This window comes from Bactrocera tryoni, chromosome 5 (genome assembly GCF_016617805.1).
Source record: "Bactrocera tryoni isolate S06 chromosome 5, CSIRO_BtryS06_freeze2, whole genome shotgun sequence".
NCBI lineage: Eukaryota > Metazoa > Arthropoda > Insecta > Diptera > Tephritidae > Bactrocera > Bactrocera tryoni.
Window position 1 is genome coordinate 15,292,030 of NC_052503.1, and position 23,653 is coordinate 15,315,682.

A 23,653-nucleotide genomic window follows, 5' to 3' on the forward strand; every position below is an offset into this window, starting at 1 on the left:
GAACAAATATCGATATATCAAAAACTGAGCAAATCGTTCGCATATATACAGACCGACATGGCTAAATCGACACAGTTTGTCACGCTTTATTTCATCATTATATACACATGTACTCCGAAGATTACTTCTGGACTTTGCAAAATTCGTGGCAAACCTTTGTACAAGTTATGGAAATATAGGTATTTTGTTAAAACAAAATCTTTTTAAAGCTCCTTCGTAACCAACTCAGATTAATACTTGACCATTGATTGTGTCCTCACTAGCATTCTCTAAAGCAACTTAAGGAATATCCTACGCCAATATGATAGACCTTATTTTATACAGCTAGTTCTGTTTAATATTTCTTCTTCTATATTGGCGTAGACACCGCTATAATTGTGTATAGCCGAGTTTATAGCAACGCGCCAGCTGCTTTTATTTTTCGCTGCTTGGCGCTAATTGAAGATTCCAAGCGAAGCCAGGTCCTTCTCCACCTGGTCCTTCCAACGGAGTGGAGGTCTTCCTGTTCCTCTGCTTCCCCCGGCGGGTACTGCGTCGAATACTTTCAGAGCTGGAGTGTTTTCGTCCATTCGGACAACATGACCGTAGCCGCTGAACTATGTCAATGTCGTTGTATAGCTCATACAACTCATCCTTCCATCGAATGCGACATTCGCCGTGGCCGATAACCGACGATAACTCTTTCGCAGCACCTTTCTCTCAAGCACTCGTAACGCCGACTCATCAGATGTTTCCATCGTCCATGTCACTACACCACATAGATGGACGGAAATAATGAGTGGTTGTTGTTTGTATTAATGCTGGTTCCAAGATAAACGAAATTAACTATGACTTCGAAGTTATGACTGTCAACAGTGACGTGGGAGCCTAGTCGCGAGTGCGACGACTGTTTGTCTCGTCTTGACCTCTTTCACTACCAGACCCATTTGCTTCACTACTTTGTCAAACCTCAAGAAATCAGAACTAACGAGGCGATTGTACGCCAGCAGATGTACACTCTTATAGAATATTGTACCGGTTGTTTACTTTCCAGGTCTAAAGCCACACTGATAACGTCCAATAAGTTTGTTGACGGTAGGCTTTAATTTTACACATAATACGCTCGATATAGCCTTATACGGGATGTTGAGGAGGCTTATCCACGGTAGTTGAAATTCCAATCATCGGCCTCTGCCGCTTTATTGATCTTCAGACGGGAAATTTCAATTTGAACTTCTTCTTGGGAGGGCAACTGAACGTCTACTCCATCTTCATCGCTTGGGGAATCGGTTTCGCCATCTCCTGGTGTTATGGTTTTACTGCCACTCTGGAGGCTGAAGAAGTGTTTCCTCCATAAAAAGCAAAATTTCGAAATTCCAAGACAAATATTTCGATTTCGGAGTCTTACTTCGAAAAATGCAAAACCTTACTAGAACTAAGTAAAAATTTTTTTGACCCAATACCCAGAAAATTAATCGAATTTGACGTAAACACCTCTGACACTTTGATCTCTGCTCTGATCCATACAGTTTACATTATTTAATTATTCATCAAGAATTGTTACATTTGTTTTCGCGTTTTCCACTAATTGAAGATTCCAAGCGATTTTCTTTTCAAATTCCTTTTTATTCAACTTTTAATTAATTGGTAGCTTCTCTAAAAAATGTATGCACATACGTGGGTAAGAATAATATTTCATTGTTAACGTACAAATATATGTAAGTATGTATGTATGTGAAAAAAAAATTAAATACAGTATTGATATTCACTTAAAAATAAAATATTTCATATAAAATAAACAAAACAAAAATGGGTAACTCCAATACAGGAGGAGTATGTATGTATGTATGTATGTAATTTAGTAACTATATACATAGACGTGTCCCTAGTGCACTTCTACTTAGAAATATGTGTTTATGTATATAAACCTCTATATAGTATGTGAAAAAATTGATTTGTATATAGGCTGCATACATATGTACATACTCACAGGAGTATGTTTGTATGTACATAAGTTTTCCCACTTTACTTACAAACTATGGTAACAATTACCGGCTTTGGTATTCATAGAAAAAGCTATACTCTTACATTCTACGCATGGATACACATACATATGTACAACAGATGTACAACAGATGTGTATGTGCGTATTATTTTTAAACTAGAAGTTTGTTTGTAAACAACAACTCAGTCCACATCCACGTCGTCGTCCCCATCAAGCTCGCGCAGTACTTCGTCGGCACGCGTGATCAAGCCGATCAGTCTAAAGTTCTCTTTAACCAGCGCGAAATCTTCCAAAAGTTTCAGATATTTACGCGCCTCCGAGCAGGACTTAATGGGCGGCAGCAGTGGCATATTGTTTGTGGCGTGTTTGCGTTTATTCGCCAAGCGATTTATAACGGCATCCGGTGCCTTCGTCAAAGGCGGCAATGGCGGCGTAAAGCATAGGGATCTACTCATGGCGGATATATTGGCGGCGGGTATGCAAGTAATGGCAGTCGTCGATGTTGGCAAGCTCTGACGCTCAGTCGTGCCGGATGTGCTGGGGTTTAATGGAGCGGGTAATAAAATGGGTTTCGGTGCTAAAGGCGGCACGGCCGACGAGACGGTAGGACGTACACCGGTTGCGGATGGCGTTGAAGTTGCAACAAGTTTACCTTGCGTCTGTATGAGTCGCCGCAAATTGGCTAAAGCTATATTGTCATCATCGGCTGTTTCAGGCGCGCGAACACGCTCCTCAACATCCGTACTACCACTGGAGGATGTATCACCTTCTGGTGTAAATGGCGCGCTATTATTGTTAATGGCATTCGCTTGCAACGCAGTGTTTGTTTTCACAGCAACCTCAGTGGGCTGTTGGTGGTCCTGCTCCGTTGGCTCCTCATCCTCCGCGTCTGAAATATATTCCTGTTTGATTTCAACGGGCTCCTGCGGCTCCTGCTTGATTTCCTTTTTAATATCCAGCATCGGTGGTGGCACATTGGATTTCTCGGCATCCGACGCAGGTGTGGCGGCAGTAGCGGTTGTTGTTGCCAGCGCGGCAGTTAGTGCAGTCGGTGTGGCAGTCGCTGCAGCTGTTGCAGTTGCCGCGGCTGTGGCTGTGGCCGCAGCTGCTTGCATGCTCTGCGATTGTGCGATAGTCGCCAGCGGTATGATTGTCATGGTCATTGGCTTGCCGCCTGGCATCTGACCAGCCGGCGTTATGGGTGTGGCCACCAGCACCTTTTGCGGCATGCCGGCGACATTGCCTTGTAGTGGCAATGCGACCAGTTGACGGAATGGTGCCAATTGCGGTGCTGCAAGATTGTGCATGGCTGGTGACGGCGTGTTCTTCTTTTGTAAATTGGCGGCTAATTGATTATTCGACATATTCCCGTTGGGGTTTGTGATATTTATGCGTTTCACAATTGGATTGCCAGTTGCATTTAGTGTGCTACCAGTTGGCTGTGGTATGTTGCCTGCAACATTGCTTTTAGCGCTTTGTAGATTACCGGCTGCCTTCAGTCGTCTCCGCTTTGCCTCCTGCTCCGCATCACCTTCGTGCGCTTTCGTATTTTCCGTATTATCACACTCCTCCTTAATCTCTTCCACTTCATCGTCATTGTCTTCGTCATCCATCGGTTGCGTCTTGCTGCCCGCATCCGGTGTACACTCGTTGAGCACGTCCTTCATGACATCCTTTATTTGCACAGAATAGCCTTGTGTATAGCCAATATTCAGCAGTTTACTGTCGGTTGTGTGGATTTTGTATGTCTGTCGAAATTTATCACACCAATCCTGATGCGGAAAGAAATTCTGTAGACCCATGGCGCTTTTAAACTGCAGCGCCGTCTTCTGTATGAGCCCATCCGTTATCTGTATGTCCTGGTAGTAGATCATGCGGCGTAGCCAATCGAAGACCGCTTTGCCCAGCATCGACACGCGCACCACTTTCATTTCGAGCGTTTTTGCATCGTGACAGCGACGTGTACGCTGCTCCCAAGCCTCGAGTATGTTGTCTTTCTGCTGTACTATGCGCTTGATCTGGTCGGGACTGCAGTGAAACATGCGTCCGATGCGCTTGTACACCGGCGACTTTTCGTACTCGCGTATCGCGGCCACTTTCTCGTTGAGCGCCAACACATTTTTCCGACGTATTCGTGTGTCGTAGAGCATTTTCTCGTGGAATGGCTGTGCCAACGCTGTTGGGGGGTTCTGTAAAACCGAAGAGAGAACAGTAAGTGAGTGTGTGTGAGGAATTAGTCATTTGTGAAAAGTGATTGAAGTACAGAAAAGTAGAATTTGTGTATGTATATGTATGGTAGCTGGTGGCATGATCATGATTGTATATATTTACTAATGTACCAACTAGTATATAGCGTACTCTTAAATATATTACGTCATTAAATGCATATAAAGATTTTTGCCTGACACGCCTCATTTAATGTTGCAGATTTTATTTTTTTCACAAATCACAAGTAAAAGGTGAAAAATATAATTTTATGAATACAAATGTATATACTTGTATGTATGTATATCCCTATGAATCCGACCCCCTTTTTTACTTTCCGCCAGAAAAAAAATAAATTTCGGCTTTCTGCTTACTTCTTTCACTCTTCTGTTATTATTGTAACGGTTATTTAGACCCTGTTTGGGTGGCAAGGCGTAAGTTTATTGTCATCAAAGTATTCTAACGGGATGCCCAGGAAACGGACTGATTCGGAGGGGTTGAACCATAGAGAAATAGTGGTTAGAGTCATGCAGGGGTTCACAACAGCCGGTTAACACTCCGGAATTGACTCGAATTTTTTTCGGCTAAAGGCGTTTATTTCGACGATCTTACCTCGTTTTGGTCGGTAAGTAGCAAGTTGAAAATTTTACAGAAGAAGATGAAGACTGCCACTCCGTTGGAAAGACTATGAGGAAAAGGACCTGGTTGCACTTGGAATTTCCAATTGCCTTTCGAACCTATTTTAAATTTCACTAGCGGAAAGACGTCGAAAAGACCCTTGAAGTCCCTTGTAGGTGATCGCGATTGTAGCATCAGAACACACATTCCCAAAATAATTTTAAAGAATGCAGCAAAGTAGACAGACCTTGGTCACATAAAAATCCAAGTATATTGACCCTATATTAATGGGAAAGATAGTCTATAACTTTCTCCGCCTCCTCGTGTAACTAATATACTGAGATTCGTCTAGTTAGTACTAAAACTTTTGAATGTCTATCTCGAACAGCAAGAGAGATATAGTATATGTATACTTATGTACCGAATAAAATTTCGAACTTCGCCGTTGTCAATGTGTCTAGGCGGACTTCCATACATATGTATGTACATTGCAAATTAAACGCTTTATCCACTTACATTCTCAGACTTATAGCCATCGGCGCCATCTTCATTAGCGTCGTCGTCACTGTCATCTAACTCCTCGGCTGCAATCGCATGCTTTTCGGCTACCTTTTCGCGCTCCTTCACTTTCATCGCATTTTCGTTGTGTTGAACTGTGTTTGTGTTGTTGTTGTTGTTATTGCTTTTACAATTGCTGTCAATGCTATTCTGGGTATTATGCCTATTGATATTATTATGAACCTGCTGGTGCTGCTGCTCAGCAACACTCGGTTGTTGTTGTTGTGGTCGCTGCTGCTGTTGTTGTTGTTGAGCACTGCTGCCGCCGCTGGTGCTACGCACACGGAGGGGTTTTCGCTTGCCGCGCGACAACAAATTTCGCAAACTTCGCAATTTTTTCGGACCCAGCGAGGATGACACCGTGGCCGCCCTTATAGCCGCGCTCGACGTCACCGATGTGGCGAGGTGCACGGGCAGGCGCACGCGTCGGCCGACACGACTAGTCGTGGTCGTCGTCGTGTTGATGGCACTAAATAACGGCGGTTCGACTATTCGACGACGACGTCGCGAATTTTGTTGTTGCTTCGGCGTATCCGATGCGAACGCCGGAGCGGCTGACACCGTTGTAGACGTCGTCGTGGCTGATTGTATTATAACACCGTGTGTACTTTTGCAACGTTATCGTTTTGGTGGCTGCGACCGCTACTGCTAGTGATATTGTTGCTGTTGTTGTGGTTATTATTGTTGTTTGTGTGGCTGTTGTCGTTGCGTCGCTTTGTCGTGCAATTGCATGCACAATTGGTCGCCGCACTTCTGTAATATACAAATTCAGTTTATTTTTCTTTCTTCCTTAGCACGCAATCACACACACACACACACAAATATATACATACATCTAAACACACGTCAATGCACTTGCTTAATATGCTGCGAATTTATGGATATATGCACTTCCATCTACCAAATCCAAAGCGATTTGACAGAACACAAAGCACTTAAAATGCGATTCCAAGTGTGCTTTCCTCCCTTCTCCGCTGCGTATGCCCACAAACACACAAACATACACACGTAGGTATTCTAAAACGTGTGTATTATTTGCTTCGTAGACGTTCCTACAAACTGCTGTGTTTTGCTTTGTTTTCACAGATGACGGCTGTGCTGTGCTGCCTGGTGATGGGCGGGCGGGCGTTCGTTGTTCTGTGGCTCTTCGCGAACGCACACAACTCGTAGTAAAACGTACGGTGTAGAACTTTTTCAACCAGATTGCCAGAGCGCGGTGTCCCAACTAGAACGTTGCGTTTGTCTTGAAGCGGAAGCAACCAGCAAACCAAACAGCCAGTCAGGCCAGCCAGCCAGCCAACCAACACATATGTATGTCAACGAGTCGAGTCGAGTCAGCGCCGCTGAGTCGTCGTCTATCGTTCTATGTTCTAACCAACACACACACGCATGTGACTGCGCCGGGCCATGCGGAGAGCGCGAGAGCGTTTGCCGTGCAATAGCCGCGTTGGTCGTCTCTTTGCGCTTGCTCTTTGCGTGCCACTACAGCGTTTATCGCTGCTGGCGATTTATTCCACACACACACATGCATATGTGTGTATATGCTTATGTACCAGTGTGTTATTGAAGTTTATTCAGCATGACTTTGGGTGCTTGCTGTTCGCTGTTTCTTTTGCTCTGTGTGTTCAATTTCGCTTTCGTTTGGGTTTTGGAAATTTTGCTTTCGTGCGCATCTGCAGCACATTTCTCACCGTCGCGCTCTCCATAGCCGTCATCGTTCTCAACAGCTCAGCTACTGGCCGCTCATGTGCTTCTGTGATTATTGTGAAAATTATGAAATTGGCGCTGCTTTCGGTCTTCTTTTAGTTAGAAGGAGCGCCGGCGTTCAACTTTTATTTATTTAATGCAAGTACGCGCATTTATTATATACATATGTATGTATGTATGTATGTACATTTAGAGCTTTGTATTATTTGTTTAACATGTGCTGCTGCAGTTGTTTTTTGTATTATCAATTTTATGTTCAATCGCCGGATTCATCCATTAATACCTTCGAACTTATCAAAATAAAGTCCAAATTTATTTATTTAATTAATTTTACTTCAATCGAAGCCTTATAAAATTTAATTCAATCTTTTAAAAAAATTCACAACAAATATTGTGCATTATTATTGCACTTTGCAAGTTACACTCTTTAAGTTTCATTCGAAAATAAATAAATAGTTTTAATTTATAGAAAATTAACCTGAAATACACCTTATACTATAAAAATATGTATGTACATACATACATACATACATACATATGTAAATATAACGTACTATACTATATATTGTCGATCGCTGGTTTATTGAATAAGATTATTATAATCCATTCGCCCTTCAATCCACATACATACGTGTATGTATTTACATATGTACATACATACATACATACATATAAATAATACATCAACATATATGTACATACGTATAATAAATATTATTGCTGATGTCTGTATTCTGAATGAATCCAATAAAAATCTTGCTGACACAGTTCAAAAGTCAATTCGCGATCGCTGATTTTTAATTCGCCCTTTTGGTATATTGAAGAGAACGAACGCAGAGCAAAGGTACGCGATAAAATTCTGTGTAAAACTCGGTAAATCTGCGACAGAAACGTTTGATATAATCAAGCAGGCTTACCCAGTTCTTACTTTAGAAAAAAGTGGTGTGTTTTGGTGGGACCAGGCCTTTTTGGAGGGTCGAGAAGAGGTCGCTGATGAAGATCGTGCTGGGAGACCTGCGACTTCGACAAACATCAACAATGCGCAAAGTTTTGAACTTAGACCGTCAACTAAGTATTCGTTTAAGGGGTTAGGTGGGTTTGAAAATTTCAAAAAATAGATTTTTTTTGTTTGTCTTATTAAATTCTACAACACTTCTAAAATATTTTCCTAAATTGATCCGAGTAATAGTTTCGGAGATACAGCCTTGAGAACTTGTGCTTGAAGGTGTGTTTTTGAAGTCGATGGACACGATTTCTCGAAAAGTTATTAGCCGATTTAGTTCGAATTGTGAACACGTCTTTAAAATAACATTATCTAGTTATTGAACGAAGGATTTTTTTCTTTCAATACAACTAATTTTTTTTACCAATAAATGGCGAAAATTGGGCCAAAAAATTAGGTTTTTTTGTTTAAAGTCAGAGAAAAAAAGGAAAATTTTAATATTTTTTTTATTTTCTTAGTTCAAAAATGATTCTTTAAGGTATATATGTATATTAATGGATAATGTTTAGTTTTTTAATTTTAAGTGGACCAATAATAAGATATGGTCATATAAGAAGATATCAAAATTTCAGGAGGCATTGTTCAAATTGTACCTTTGTTATGCCATATTGTATTTTTCAAACATATATGTATTTGCTTATATTAAAAAAGAAATCGTAAAAATACCTTCTTTTGTACCTCTATAACCCACCAAATTTATGAAACAGTTTTTTTTTTTTAATTTGACGAGGTTCTTATTCAAAACAACGCTACAATCTCCGCACATACTGATCAAATCGGGCCACTATAACATATAGCTACCATACAAAACGATCAAGATCATGATAAAAATTGAGTCCTTTTGTGCTACTATATAAGAAATGCACCTATAAAGGATCTTCGGGAATGGGTTTTCTTGTTTTTTTCAGAAGTTTGATGGATTTGTGTGTCGTGTATGGGCAAACGAATTCACACCGATCGAACGCACTTGTGTGCTCGTGTATGGGCTCTATTAGCCAGACAAAAACACTGCGCCGGTAAGTGTCCGATTATGAGGAATTGTATATACGTAAATAATCGGTGATTGATTTCGAAAAGTTTTTGCCATAAAAAAGTGTTTGGCGGTGGAAAAGAATTTCTTACTTAAAATAAACTTAAATCCAAAAATAATAATTTATTATTACACTAAATAAATACAGATAATGATATTACGCTAAATGGCGGCTTCCCAAAAAACTTCTTTTTTATGAAGAGAAGAATTTTTCCTTGCTGTCTTTGAAACGGGAGAAAAGCGGGTTTAAAGTGTGCCGATTACATCAGGACAAAAATTGTTTACAAATAAAAGATTTTAACGCATATAGAAAAACATGTTTTTTTAATTCACAAGTAGATGCAACCCTTTATGTAAATTTCTAACACTAAATTCCATAAATTTATACTGACATTCATTCTTATAAATCCATTGTTTTAATATCAATTGAAAATATGTATGAAATTCCACCAAAATTACTTCACGATCAAATTGATGATCATAGCCAGATATGTACATACATACTATTTCAAAAGTCATACAAACATATGTACATACAATACATATGTATGTAAATGTGCATATACATATATGTACATACATATACATACATATATACATATACACAGTAATACAATTGCTTGGGTCGAGTACACTTGACAAAGCTCGTGTGAATTAGACCTATTTTTGTAAAGAGCAGTTCCATAGGAGTAGTAGCATAGATAAATCTATGGTAGTAGTGCCTAAACAATTGACCTAAACAATTAAATCTCAAATTAGTTCTGTAATAAATAAAAAATAAACTAATTCTTACACAATTTCGCTTACTTATTCATTCGTGCGCTGCGAATTTACGCCCAGAAAAGCAACGTAACGAGATGACGTACATACATACATACATATGTACATATGTACATAGTTGCGTACTAAATAAAGCACCCAAAGTTGCAATTGCGCATGTCAAGCAAATCTTATCGCTGACTTCTACTATAATATATAATAAATACACACACGATTGAATAATGCTCAAAATACATACATACATATATAATAAACAGTCGACGTCGCAGTTTGTCGGATACCGTCGTGGCTACTCTCCACGATGAGATCGATCCCAGCGCTTATATGCGTGTATTTGTGTATATAGTATACACCACCCCTTTCGCGCCAACCCTAACCATGCGCCGTTGCGCTGACAATGTCATTTATTAAGAGTCAAATGAAGAGAAGATATATGTATGTATATGATTTGCTCTTACTCTCAATAATGCTTACAATTTGATAAGATAAACATGCAACCTTTAAATATTTTAAATAAAGAAATAACTTTGTTTTTAACTTTTAAGTAAATATGTGTAAAGTAATATAAATAGCAGATGTTCAGATAAAATGTATCTCAGACATCATCTTCAGTTTGGAAGTTAACGCCTATGTTCTCTTCATAACCCGTCTTTGAATTGATCGAAAATAATTGTTAATCTCTCTAATACTCAAATGAGAGCACATACTTTGGTTTGAGCGCCTGATAAGAAAGGTCATGTTTTGAAGGCAAGATTGTCATATTGCTCACAGAATCACTGATTAAATTTTGTTATTATCAGTGACATATCAGTAGATGTGATAAGTAGAGAGAGTCTTGAATTGATATTTAAATTCAATGTAGCATATAGTATAGAATCGAGAATCGTTTAAGCGTATGTACGCCTGATCAATATAAAATCAAAAACAAGCCTTCAAGGATTGATAACTTTATTATCTCTTAATACAAATGAAAATAAAATCATAGGATTAATTTAAGAGGATGCAGAAAGGCTTTAGGTAATGTTAGAAATAATATATATTATATATACATATTTTAAATTGGTCAATCCTCAACCCTTAATACAACGACTAGCATGCTCACACTATCTACTTTGTATACCTTGAAGAGGGTATATGAAGTTTGCCACGAAGTTTGAAACAAACAGAAGAAAGCGTCGGAGATCACAGTAATATGATCAGCGTGCCGAGCTGAGTCGATATAGTCATGGCTGTCTGTATGCACATTTGTATATATGTACACGAAGTATTTCCTCATTTTTTTAAATATCGATCTGAAACTTTGAACACGTTCTTTTCTCTCCAAAAAACTGTTGATATCGAACCACTATAGCATAAAACTCGAGGCTCTATGTTCCACATAGGAACTATTGGAAAATATATATAGCAAATAACTGCCATTCAAGCTGAACAATCAGAGTTAGATCTTTGTATGGAAAAATATAATAATTTGACTTGATATTGTCACGAAATTTGGGTTGGACTACCGCCCAAGGCACCGGTAGCATCTCAGAAAATTCAGATTGGACTACTATTGCATATAGCTGGTTTCCATTTATGGAAAACTTTATTATTTGACGAAAAATATTTGAAGAAATTGTATAGTTCGGATCGCACAAACTGACCTATTAAAATCCAACTCTCGTATGGAAAACTTTTGTGTTTGAAAGGGTATTACATATAACTTCGGTCCAACCGACTTTAACTTTTCTTTTATTTTTTAATGATTACATAATTTTATGTCACTAAACTGGCAACTCTTATTTTCTCGATACAAACTTGTACTGTATTTATCGATAATTAAAGAAGACGATTTAAATCTCTATTGGTGAAGTTACCTAGCTCAAATAAATTTTTTATAATCTGAATTAAAACATTTCAAGGAAACAAATAAGACCTATGCATTAGTTGATATCACTCTCGAATTTGAAATTTCTCAACAATATTCCCAATAAATTTAAAATCGCATTTTATACATATTTACCAATAACTTGAAGTGACTGAAAATTCCCAATTATAGATATATTTAGGACAAATTAAATTTTTAAAGGAAAATATTTTTTATTATTTTCACAATTTTTTTTGAATTCTATTAACATTTATCCATATTTGATGCAAAAACTTTAAGGCCGTGAAAGAACAAATTTTTCTCTGGCACCTCTGTGATAATTAGAATGAAAACTAAAATTACAAAATGGCAACGCCAGAAAGAGTTTTTTCGGATGTGGAACTCGAATATGTTGTTTTTGAGGAAGTTTAGAAATATTTAACACTGTATTTGCTAATACTTGTTTTATTTTTAAGTACATCATATCTTAGTTGAACGTAAAACAATCACAGATTCACTGAATTACCGTTTAAGTCCAAGTTTCTTTAATACAATAACAATGATATGGCATCACAATATGTGCATCTGTTTTTTAGTTGATACAAAATCTATAACATAAGTACTGTGATATGTAAATAATAACTAAGAAAAAAAAAATTGTTTTGTTGTGTTCGCAGTAAGTTGTAACTATTATATTTTTAAATTTTGAGTTAACACATCTTAATTACTATCAACAGGGCATACAATTTGATTCGATATGCCTAAATTTTTGAATGCTAGGAGTGAGAAGCGAAGACGCCAGAGAAGAAAACATGAAAATAAGCCAAGGTTTAATTGTTTGGATTCAAAACAAGGTATATACAAAATATAATAGGTAAAGTTAAATGTTAAAAATATGGTTATTCATTTTACCATAACACCAAGAACAAGAACCAATAGTAAAATATTGCAAATTGTTAAGTTTTAATTATTTACTTTTATTGCAGAAAATAGCGCTAGAACTAAAACATGTAACGCTCAACCAAATGTTGTAGTAAATAGTCAATCCGAATATGACATTCCCATAACGCATGTAAATTCTATGGATGTGTTGTCCCCGAAGAACAGTTCTACAATTGAAAACAGCAACTTTCAATCAATGGCTGTAGTAAAAAGTGAACCATTAGAATACAATGATGACATCTACTTAACGCAGCTAAACTCTAAGGATGTGTGTACCTCTAACCGCAGGAAGGTTGGCCAATTGACATATGATAAAGATCAAGATTTTCTATACATTAAGTCTGAAGAGATCGGTGAGGATAAGAATCCAGAAGTAGCTGGTAATGTCATGCTATACGAAATAAATGCAAGAAATCCGGTAGTACTGAATGTAAATCAACTTAATACTGAGTCTGGCAAACATACAAAAAATCATGCGTCTGAAATTGCAGTTACACAACATCTACAACTTCCACATTCTGAAAATTCAAAAATTCGAAAACAAAATACAATATCAAAAATTTTTACTACAAATGGCACAACAACCAACCGATTAATCCCTAAAACACCATATTTTTTGGAAATACCCGGAACGTCAAGCTTACTACAGAAAGCATCGAGCGGAAGAAAAGTGGCTTCTTTAAAAATAAACAAAACTCCCCATGCAAAAATCCTAACAAACTTCAGCGAAGGCACGAGTAAATGCGCTTGTCATTCAAATCCAATGAAAAACGTTGATGTTCATAGCAATTTAGAACTAAAGGATTTCTTTGAAAGAATGTTTGAGGAGACGCGCAAATTGAAACTCGAAGACCGTCAAACGATTAAAACAGAATTGCTCAAAGCAGTTTCTCAAGCTCAAGAAGATGTGGAGGCTGGAAAGTTTTGTGAAAGGTGCTATACAATGTTGGCACAACCAAAGAAGAGATGTTGACGAATAATTGTGGAAATCTCAAATTACTTAATTGATTTCCATACACGCTTCCAAAAGTTTTGCGTTATCTGCCTGATAAGCATGCACAGTACGTAGCACTTTTCATTTCAGTTCAAATTTTAATATTTAATTCAATAATTTACTTATGTACACGTGTATGTACAATGAACCTGCACAAATTATTCAATGTTAAAATATTATTTTTTTACTACTTTAGTTGCACAGTTGGCACAGGCGTTTATTTGCCCAAGTTTCTTAATATGTTTGTGGTTATTGGCCTATTCTGGTGGCGTAGACCAGACAGTCATGGCTAATAGACGATATTCAGGGCTTCCTATTTTTTAATTCCGTTGGGGTAAAAATTAGATTTTAAAAATAAATTAAAAGTTGATAAAATATGAATCATTTTAATGTGTAAGTTTGCAGACAAGTGCTTTAGAGAAGTAAAGATGTTATGGCTCTATGCAAGGTTTAGTTCAAAGTTGTATAACACGAAGTACGCAAACACGACAAAATGTAAATTCTAAAACAATTTCTTTTATTAATTCTTTCTTATATTCTGGGTGTAATTTTTTTCAATCCGGTATTTGGATTTATCTCGAATTTTGGATAATTTTTATTTTATCCAGTACTTTGGAAAAAACTTAAAATTTGTTGTAAGGGATTTCAAAATAAAAAAAAATAATTCAAATGTTAATTAAACTATTTTTTAATGCAATATTTGAATCTCTTAACGAAATATATAAAATTAGTGAACAAGAAAAACAAAACATTTTGGATCTTATGAATGGAATATATTTTTTATTTGTGTAATAAATAAAACACCTTAACGTCGGCATTGCTTGCTATGCAGTATTTTTAGTTAAGGATTGAATAAAGTATCCTTACATTTTATATACATTTATTTCTATATTTTAGATATTAATTTTCTTGTAAAAGCAAATAATTATTCAATTAACCATTAATTAAGCATATATTCTATAATAATACTAAACATATTTAAATTTTTTTTACAAAAACTAAATCACATCAACATTTTAGGAATTAGTTTATAATTCCTCTTATCGCTTCTGCTCTTTAAACATGTCTTATTCAGTTGAATAATGCTTATTTCAGCACCGCCGCCAAATGTTTATTTTCACCTTTTCGTAATATCACCTCTAATTGTGATATTAGCCCGATTGCGCGGAAATTCTCCCTTGAAAGTGCAAACTCCTCCAAAGGTTTAAGGTGTTCGAGCGCCTGTGTGTAGGACGAGAGCTCGACATCCGCATGTTTGGTAGTACCATTTGAATTACCATTTGTACTACCACTATTACCATTTGTAGTACCATTCATTGTGGGTTTCGGCGAAGCAGCTGGTGTGTGGCCATTAGTACCATTTGATGTTGGTGTTGCTGTACCATTGAGTTTAATTGGCTTAACATCACAATCGTTTACTTCGCAATCGCTAGTCAAATCGGTTACGTTATTACCATTTGTTGCTGTTATTTCGCTGACCTCACCGTCATTGGAACGAGGTCGTTTCGCAGGCGGTTGTAGTATTGGGCTGGCACGATATGCTGGAGAGGCTAATTTTTGTAGCTGTTGCAGAGGTGGCGAATTCGAGGCAGGACGTTGGGGTTGTGGGGAACTATAATTACTATGTTGGTTTTGACGTTGATCGTAGTATCCCTCATAGCTGTCATAACCGCCATTGTAATTTGGTATTGGTTGACCATATGCGTCATATCCAGCATGGCTCTGTTGTTGATCCTTTAGGGATGCACCCTGTGAATCCTGATCATCATCCTCTTCATATTCACCATACTGTTGCATATAGTCCATATACTGTTCAGGTAGGCTTTCTAATTTCGCTACACGTTCAGCACTAGTTGGCGGAAAGAGATGCTGCAGATCTTGTACAATATCGGGAATCCACAAAGATACGCCGAGTGGTTTCAACTGATTGCTAGCTAATTTTTGTGCAAAGCCGCTTAAATGTGTCTCACGGAATCTATTCAGCCAACGATTGTCAGCGACAAATGAGGTTGAACCCACGAGTTGTCCTGCTGTAGCGGCTTTTTCCTTAATCATGCCGTGTGTTATGGAACCACGAAGTTGTGGATTCAAGTTCGCACGCACCAACCATTCATAAACAACTGCATTGATGTATGCACATTTGCGGCTTCTCTCTATTTCCTCAACCATTGCTTGTTGTTCGACAGCTTTCAAATCATTGGGTACATCTAGGCGTAGCGATGGCACAGCTGATGATGTTAATCTTCGGCCGCCTATAAGATTTGGATGAAAGTGTAGTGCACATACAACAGGCTTTTTGAAGGGTAAAATGCGATTGAGCGAAGCATGGCATGCCTGCTTCCAGAGACCATAGAATGGGTTTTCCGGGCGGGGGAATTGGAAGAACTGCAATTGTGGGCTCTGTCGGGAATTAGAAAGGCAACCCACGATGCAGCAACGTCTTATTGTAGGCATTTTGTTGTTATATTAATTGTTTATTTCTGTTTTAAGAATAATAATTCCTACTGCTTTGCTGATTTTCCTCTTTCGAATTTATGCGTTTTTGCTTTAATTTTTGAAGTCCGTTATAGAACAGCTGAAATGAGAAGAGTAGAAAAAGTATTGTAGAGTGACCAGAAAGAAATGAACATACGTTTTTAAGAATGTGGGAATATTAATAATAGTGTACAAATGTATGTAATATACATACGTAAGTTAAAATAAAATCTTAAGGATTCTATATAGATACACTCATGTCTTAATATTGGCAAAGCAACATATTTTTTTTTACCAAATGATAAATCCTTCATTTATATATGGTATTAATTCTCTTATTGAATTTTGTTAATTTTTTTATTGTATTTTTGTTTTTTTTTTTAGTTTTTTATTTAACTTATTTTTAAATATTTTTTTTTTTGAATTTATATTTTTTTTTTTTTATTTATTATTTTACTTAATTTTTTTTCTATAATTTTTCATAAAACAACTTTTACTATCTCATTTTATACAATCATTTTTTTTGTATTATTCTCACATATTTACATATTTCTTTCCGCGAAATTTTAACATTTAATAGTGTACTTTTTAATCAATTATTTTTTTCTTTATTGTGTGATAGCAACAGTGCCATAAAAACTGAGTAATCGCTATTACGCGCGAAATCTGAACTCTTCCTATAAAAAATAGCATCTGGGGAAACAACTGACAGGAAATTACAAAGACTGCTACCAACTTCAAGTTTTTATATGTATTGTCCGTACAAAATTGCTTAATGCATATAGATACGTATGTATGTACATATGTATGAACAAAGGCATTTATAAGTTTATCTGAAGGTATACTTTTCCTGAGAGTCAGTTTTTGAATTGTGGAAACACCCTAGGGGAGTTCCATACAGCAAAAGTTTTCAAACTACCGCTGCGAGCAGAGCAACAAAGAATCACATTTACACTCGTACACTGTGGTGGTTGTAGAAGCCCACAAAATAAATTACAGATACTTGATATTCGACCCAAAGTGATAAATTATATCAATATAAAAGTAGGTATGTATGCACGACTGTAGCCATGAACTCACTGTGAATACATAGTAAGTAGTACTATACATACACATATACACGCAACAGTTATCGTTAAGACCCCAAAAAGAGAGTCGTTGTAACCGACGCTTCCCTTTTCAGGCACTTTTATCAAACAAGTATATAACTACTCACTGAGTGTATCCGAAACAAATCGATATATTCAGTTGTTGATAAATATGAAAGTACAAACATGAACATACTTATATTCCTTTTGAAATTCCACTGACTCGGCTGGTATCCCTAATTAGTATTGTTGCTTCGGCTTATAAAGGTTTTTGAGAAATCTGAAATTCGTCACAGGTAAACGGAAGTTATTGTACTACTTATAGGTATTTTTACTGACAGACAGCGCAAAGATGTTTCATTTCGATTGGGTACTTTTGTGTGTAACATCATTCCAACTAACATCTTTTTCGTATGCCATTGTGTTGACTCAGACAGCTGCCGAAGACCGAGTGAGTCAAGCTGAGTGAGTTGCTTATTTCTTCTTATTTTTGTGTCTCAACGATTAACTGTGGCAATGAAGATTACCTGAAATAACTGAAAATCAGGTTGATGGTAGCTATAACATATTATGTACAGAAGTCTATATATGCACAATCTGCAGATGTACATCATACATACACATTTATATATGTATGTGTTTGTATATTTTTATGGTGCTGGAAACGGAATCGTGCCTAATGACAGACAATTCGATAACGCAGCACACGAAGACTCTCTCAGCGCCCAAAACAGCGTCGCTATATTTCTATAAGCTGACTTCGTTTAGCGATTTATTCATCGCGTTTCGAGTTCTTCTAAGGTTGAGTTACGACTTGAGGCTGTGGAATTTGTACTTCGATTCAAGTGGTTGTACATATGTATGAATGGCGTGTATGTCTGAGTACGAGAGCTGTTTGCCTTGTATATATCGATTTACATACAAACATAGAGCCAGTTGTAGTCTAACATTTCTATTGGCACTGTTGTAGCGCGCCTCTGACGCTCTGACTGTCTCATGCATAGTATGTATACAGACATATTTTTCCCCCAGTTTCCACTTTTGCCTCCCGATTAATGGGTATACAAGTAGTTCGCTTTGAACATTAAATATACAATTTTTCTTTTGAATTCGAAGTCGCTCGGTTCCCATGCTTTGCTTCTAGCGGATGTTCGAGTGGTTTAATCTTTCATCATATTTAGGTATGCTAGCGGTTAGTCTATAAATATGTTTGGCTGTATATGTATGTATTTGTATATATTTACTGGGTTGTGAACAGATGTCTTATCTGTAAGAAAGTTCATTTCATTGTTGGTCTTTAGCTATCAAATCACGTAATCCCAACTGGGTTGCTGAAGACAAGCTGGGGATTTATATTTATATGTATGTGCCAATATATGTACATACATACATATGTATGTGTTTGCATATAGGTTTATGTCTCTGTAACCGTTTTTTCTATAATAGCCCACGCTTAAGTCGCAGCTGCCAATTTTAGAGTTATAGAGTTTAGTTGCCCTACCTGAAATGTGTACTTGTGCCACACACACGTACAGATTTATATTGCCTGTTCCCAAATATAGATTTACAGGTGAGATTATCGAGAATTTTCTCAATAGCACATGTTTTTCTAAGATTTTTGCTTTAATTCGGAATTTTTTGTGTTCATAAATAAGCTGAAGCTTTAGTTTAAATTGAGCTAGTTTCACTATGTATACTATATTTTCTGAGATTATATTTTGGTTTGCATTTAACGACACATTAAAATTATAATTAATAATAAAATATTCTTATGTAAAAACGGCATAGAAAATTTAGATTAAAAGTTTAAAACTAAAAAAAAAAAAATAAATTAAAATAAAAAATAAAATAAAGTAAAATAAGAAATAGAAATAAAATAAATAAAATTAAAAAAATTTATAAAAAAAATAAAAAAATTTGAAAAAATATTTGGAAATTTAAATATTAAAGAAAAAATAATTAATAAATTACGAAAATATTCTAAAATATTAGACATCGAAAAAATTGTAACTGTTTCAAAATAGAATTTAATAATTCAAAAGTTTTAGTAATAAAAAAAATCAGAAAATATTTTCCGGTAAACTTCACAAAAATAATAGAAAACAGTTTATGTATATATACATATAGTATTTCATTAAAAGTCATTCTCCTGCGTTATAGCACATAATAGGGTTCCCTGATATCTCTCTCTCTGTATATACTATGCATGTGTTTAATATCAAAAATTATGTACAGATATAAATATATGTATGTATATATAAACAACACCCAAGAAACTCCCCGAAAAAGATAGCGCAACAATATACATACATATGTACATATGTACATACATATCTACAATATATACATATACAACATACTACAAATGTGTATATAGTGAGACTAGACTATTGGTAGTTATTGTAGATTATTTTATTTGAAAGCAGATGGCACCGATTAAACCAAAATGTTCATAAATGCGAAATAAAATGAAAAAGTGTCTATGAATGATGACTGGACTAAGCATTCCGCAGTACACCTACAAGAATATCTTTGCACTCTTGTGTTAAAGACCCCAGTAAGAAATTTGTTAGGTTTTTTTTTTTTTTTAACTTTAAATATGTACATATGTATGTACATAGTATGTATTATAAAAAAAAAATTTATTTTCGTTTAATGAAAAAATTTTTTTTCGATTAGAAGTTTCATGTAATTCCATTGAGTTTAAATCTGTCTTCGAAATCCCTTGGAAAGTGGCGAATCGAATAATAAATAGTGACCGAATGAAAAGTGGTCATAAAAATGTAATGAATTTCTCTTGCCATTTTTGGACAATTATAAATTGTTTCGACAAGAGCCATAAATTTGTCTGGCGATTTTTACCATGGAAAAAACTGAAAACGAGTTTGCTTAAAATTTTGGGTATCCAGTAGAATCATGGCTACTTAATTGTTAAAAATGTTACAAAAGTCTTTTGAAGAGTCCACTTTATCATTTGAGTGGTACAAAGCATTCAGTGAAGGTCGTGAAGTCATCGATAACTTGTTTTTTTTCATGATGTGATGGCCATCCACTTCTGTTAATGACGATAACATCGAACAAGTTAAAAATACAGTGCTTGAAAGTCGACGTGTTGGCAGTAGAGAGATAGAGATGCTTGACAACGTCATATTTTTTCGCAGTCCGGGTTAAATTTGATCAGATATAAATAAATTGTTATATATAAATTTGATCGGTATATGCAAAGTCTGTACTAAGTAGAGTTAAGCTTAACTTTAGAAACACTAAACATTTATTTATTTATTGATTCCGAATTGATTTTCGAGTTTTTCAATACAAAATCTTAGAAGTGTAACGCAATATCATGAAATATTAAGCAGTTATATTTGAGAACATTATATGCATGAGAACGTTATATGAATATTATGTATAAGTGCAAAGCAATCAATGTAAATGATTAATGTATTATGTGCTAATTTGACCTTTTCGATATGTATGCATGCGCACACACAATCTCAAGATACAAAAATGTGTTTGTGTGTATGTCAGTATGCTGTTGATTGTTGTTGGGATTAGATGTTAAAACCAAATGAGAGCAGGCTTTTTTCCAGCTTCGCTTTAGCTTTGATGCATTCATTATATTGCTCTTAAGAGATTAATGATATATCTTCAAAACCTATTATTGTAAGGGTGGTTTTCGTCACCACTAATATGTGTTGGATTGTTCTTAACCCCTCGGACGTGTGTACTACACATTTTTTACACCCTGAACAGGCTATGCAAAATTTGCTACGAAGTTTGTAACAAGCCAGAAAAATGTGGGAGATTATGTATGTAATAAAAAAACTTTTATAAATATATGATCCGCTTAACGAGTCGAGCAGATTTAGCCAAGTCCACCACCTGTTTATATATACGCGTTCCAGTTCATGAACTTTTGAGATATTGATCTGAAACTTGGCACACCTCTCTTTCTCCTTAAAAAGCTGCTTATTTGTCGGAACCGCTGATATCGGACCACTATAGCTTATAGCTGTCATACAAACTCACCGATCAATACTATGTCTTCGTATAGGAAACTTTTTTATTTGATGAGATATCTTCATGAAATTTGGCATGGATTGTTTTCTAAAGCAACGGTATTATCTCTGAAGAAATTGTTCAAATCGGACCACTATATGATATAACTGTCCTACAAACTGTTCGATGAAGATCAAGTTCTTGTATGGAAAACTTTTTTATTTGACAAGACATCCTCGCGTAATTTTGCATGGATTATTGTCCAAGGCAATGCTATAACCTCTGATTATATTGCTCTAATCGGTGGACTATATCATATATGTAGCTGCCTTGCAAAATGAGCGCACAAAATCAAGTTCTCTTTGGAAAACGTTTTTACTTGTGAAAGTTATTAAAGCAACCGAAGATAACATATTTTTTCTCATTTAATTTAGGTTAGTTATTGCTCATCGCTTGTGTCTTTTAGACTAGAATAAAATAGGATTTTTCTATACGTAATACTTTATTGATGATTTTGGATGACTAATAACTGTTCGAACTCGTTAGTATTGCTATAAGTCTTGATTGTTTTTATTATATTTAGTGTTCTAAATCATTAATAACGGATTTTGAACGTCTTTAAATACAGTTAGTAAGCACTCAAAATAACTGACATACAAACATATACTTTGTCCATTTGTCATGCTACTTATTTGGCGCTAAAGAGTTTTTTTTACTGTTTTATACAAAAACAATTCTCCATTAGTCACTTTGCAAATGACAAATCCGATTCCTAAACAAATGACATTTATCTGTTTAATAGTAAGTACTTATATCTGTATAACACTTCAAAAAGAGCATATCAGAAATATTAAAAAAAAAGAAGAAATGCTTGTTCTTATTTTCAACAATGCTGCTCTCATAAGAAAGTCAAGTAGTCAGCCGGCTTTCATGCTTACTGCTTGCGAAATCTGAAATATCACGCACCAAATCACAAACAGTTGTCAAACGAAGCACTCACACACACACACAAGCGCAACAAAGTTTATGTCGCTTACAATATCAGCTGTGCGAAACACAAATATAAACAACAACAAACACTTAAAAAAGCGGTAGCTGTAATAACGATAATAATAACAAGTAATAAAACGCAGTGAAATACGTAATGACAACAACAAAACAAAACCGCGTCTTAACGCATACAAACTAATTAATATGCATGTGTGTATGCATATCTACATATATGTATATGTATGTATGTATGTATGTATGTAAAAATATTCACATATGATTGATAATTACCTTGTACGTGCACACACACACACATCAGCACAATTCTCAAGACCCCGTCTCTTGTCTGACTCGTTTCGATAGCCTCGTTGTCGTATCCACTCAGCGCGCTCTTGCGTTTTTTTGCGTGACCGTTACACACGTACACAACACGCCGGCTTTTGTATGTGTATTGAGTAAATTTCAGGTGTCAGTGGACACAATCTCCTATAGCCGACGTCGATAGATCCCAACACACCAAGTATACTTATAATGTCTATATATTCGAGCGGTCTTCACGCGCTGGCCTCCGTTTGCGATATGACGATTATTTTTTCTTTATTTTTTTTTACTATTTTAAGAACCACTTTCGCAGCGCTACTATTATGAACGCACGTAAATATATATTTGTCAATGCTAATCAATGATTACTTTCTGAATCAACTTTTATATCCAGTAAAGCGCGCGTCACACAACAAACAAGCTGTTCCGTAGTATTTTTTAAGCGTTCGAAATCAAAGCGTCTTTGCGAGGAATAAAAACAAAACACTCCACTCACTATTATTCAAGTTAAACAGCAGCTAAGGCGAGAGAGCGCCAACGTTCTTCTGTGTTCTATGTTCTTTGAACGCCTAGTACCAAGTACAGCACAAATATTAGATACTACAACAATAATAATCACACAAGTATCGTATAGAATAGTAGTGAAAAAAGTATAATGATACTACACCATCAGCGAGGAGAAGAGCGCGCTGACAAAATTACAAACGTTCAAAGCGACTGCTCAGCACTAAATGAAACGTACGTACAACCGACTTGGTGGTCGAGGTCTCGTGCGCCCCAAAATAATACTCGTTTTTCCCATACGCGTATATAGACGAAAATCCTCCAAGCATAGTGTGGCCCGGCATCCGTAGTCGTTAGTCGTGAGTCGTCAGTGCCAAGCGTTGTTCGATGTATAAGCACAAAAACAACTCTATACAATATGCACACAAACACACACACGCACACACAAATACCCTGTGTATATATGGTATTATACACTCATACCGTGGAGGGAAGTTTGTATGAATGACTGACTGACTGCTGCATAGATGGTTGCTTGGTTGGGATGGTTTGTTGGTCGCGTTCACTGTGGTTGCTGGGACGAAACGCTTAGAGGTAGACTAGGTAAGG

The 23,653-nt window shown here is 36.1% G+C and overlaps 2 protein-coding genes across 9 annotated transcripts in view; one reads left to right on the forward strand and one right to left on the reverse strand.

Moving 5' to 3' along the window:
• Nucleotides 1-1,592: 1,592 nt before the first annotated feature.
• On the reverse strand, nt 1,593-23,280 carry LOC120777009. Its single transcript, XM_040108110.1, has 4 exons — nt 22,511-23,280; nt 14,757-16,242; nt 5,324-5,977; nt 1,593-4,173 (listed from the first exon to the last, which is right to left on the reverse strand). The coding sequence occupies exons 2-4, from the start codon at nt 16,119-16,121 to the stop codon at nt 2,167-2,169; spliced, it is 4,026 nt and encodes a 1,341-aa protein (XP_039964044.1). The 5' UTR covers nt 16,122-16,242; nt 22,511-23,280; the 3' UTR covers nt 1,593-2,166.
• Nucleotides 12,140-23,653, forward strand: part of LOC120776599 — a 41,959-nt gene continuing 30,445 nt past the window's right edge. For 5 of the 8 annotated variants that reach the window (XR_005705443.1, XR_005705441.1, XR_005705444.1 and 2 more), the window contains exons 1-3: nt 12,140-12,407; nt 12,469-12,585; nt 12,718-13,734. Coding sequence is in view for 2 of the 8 variants with exons in the window: in XM_040107383.1 (XP_039963317.1) it covers nt 12,489-12,585; nt 12,718-13,646 (1,026 nt within the window). In the remaining 6 variants the exon portion in view is untranslated. Of the gene's footprint in view, nt 12,408-12,468; nt 12,586-12,717; nt 14,176-23,653 lie in introns of those variants that run through there. The other 3 variants (XR_005705446.1, XM_040107384.1, XM_040107383.1) reach the window with 3 other exon arrangements.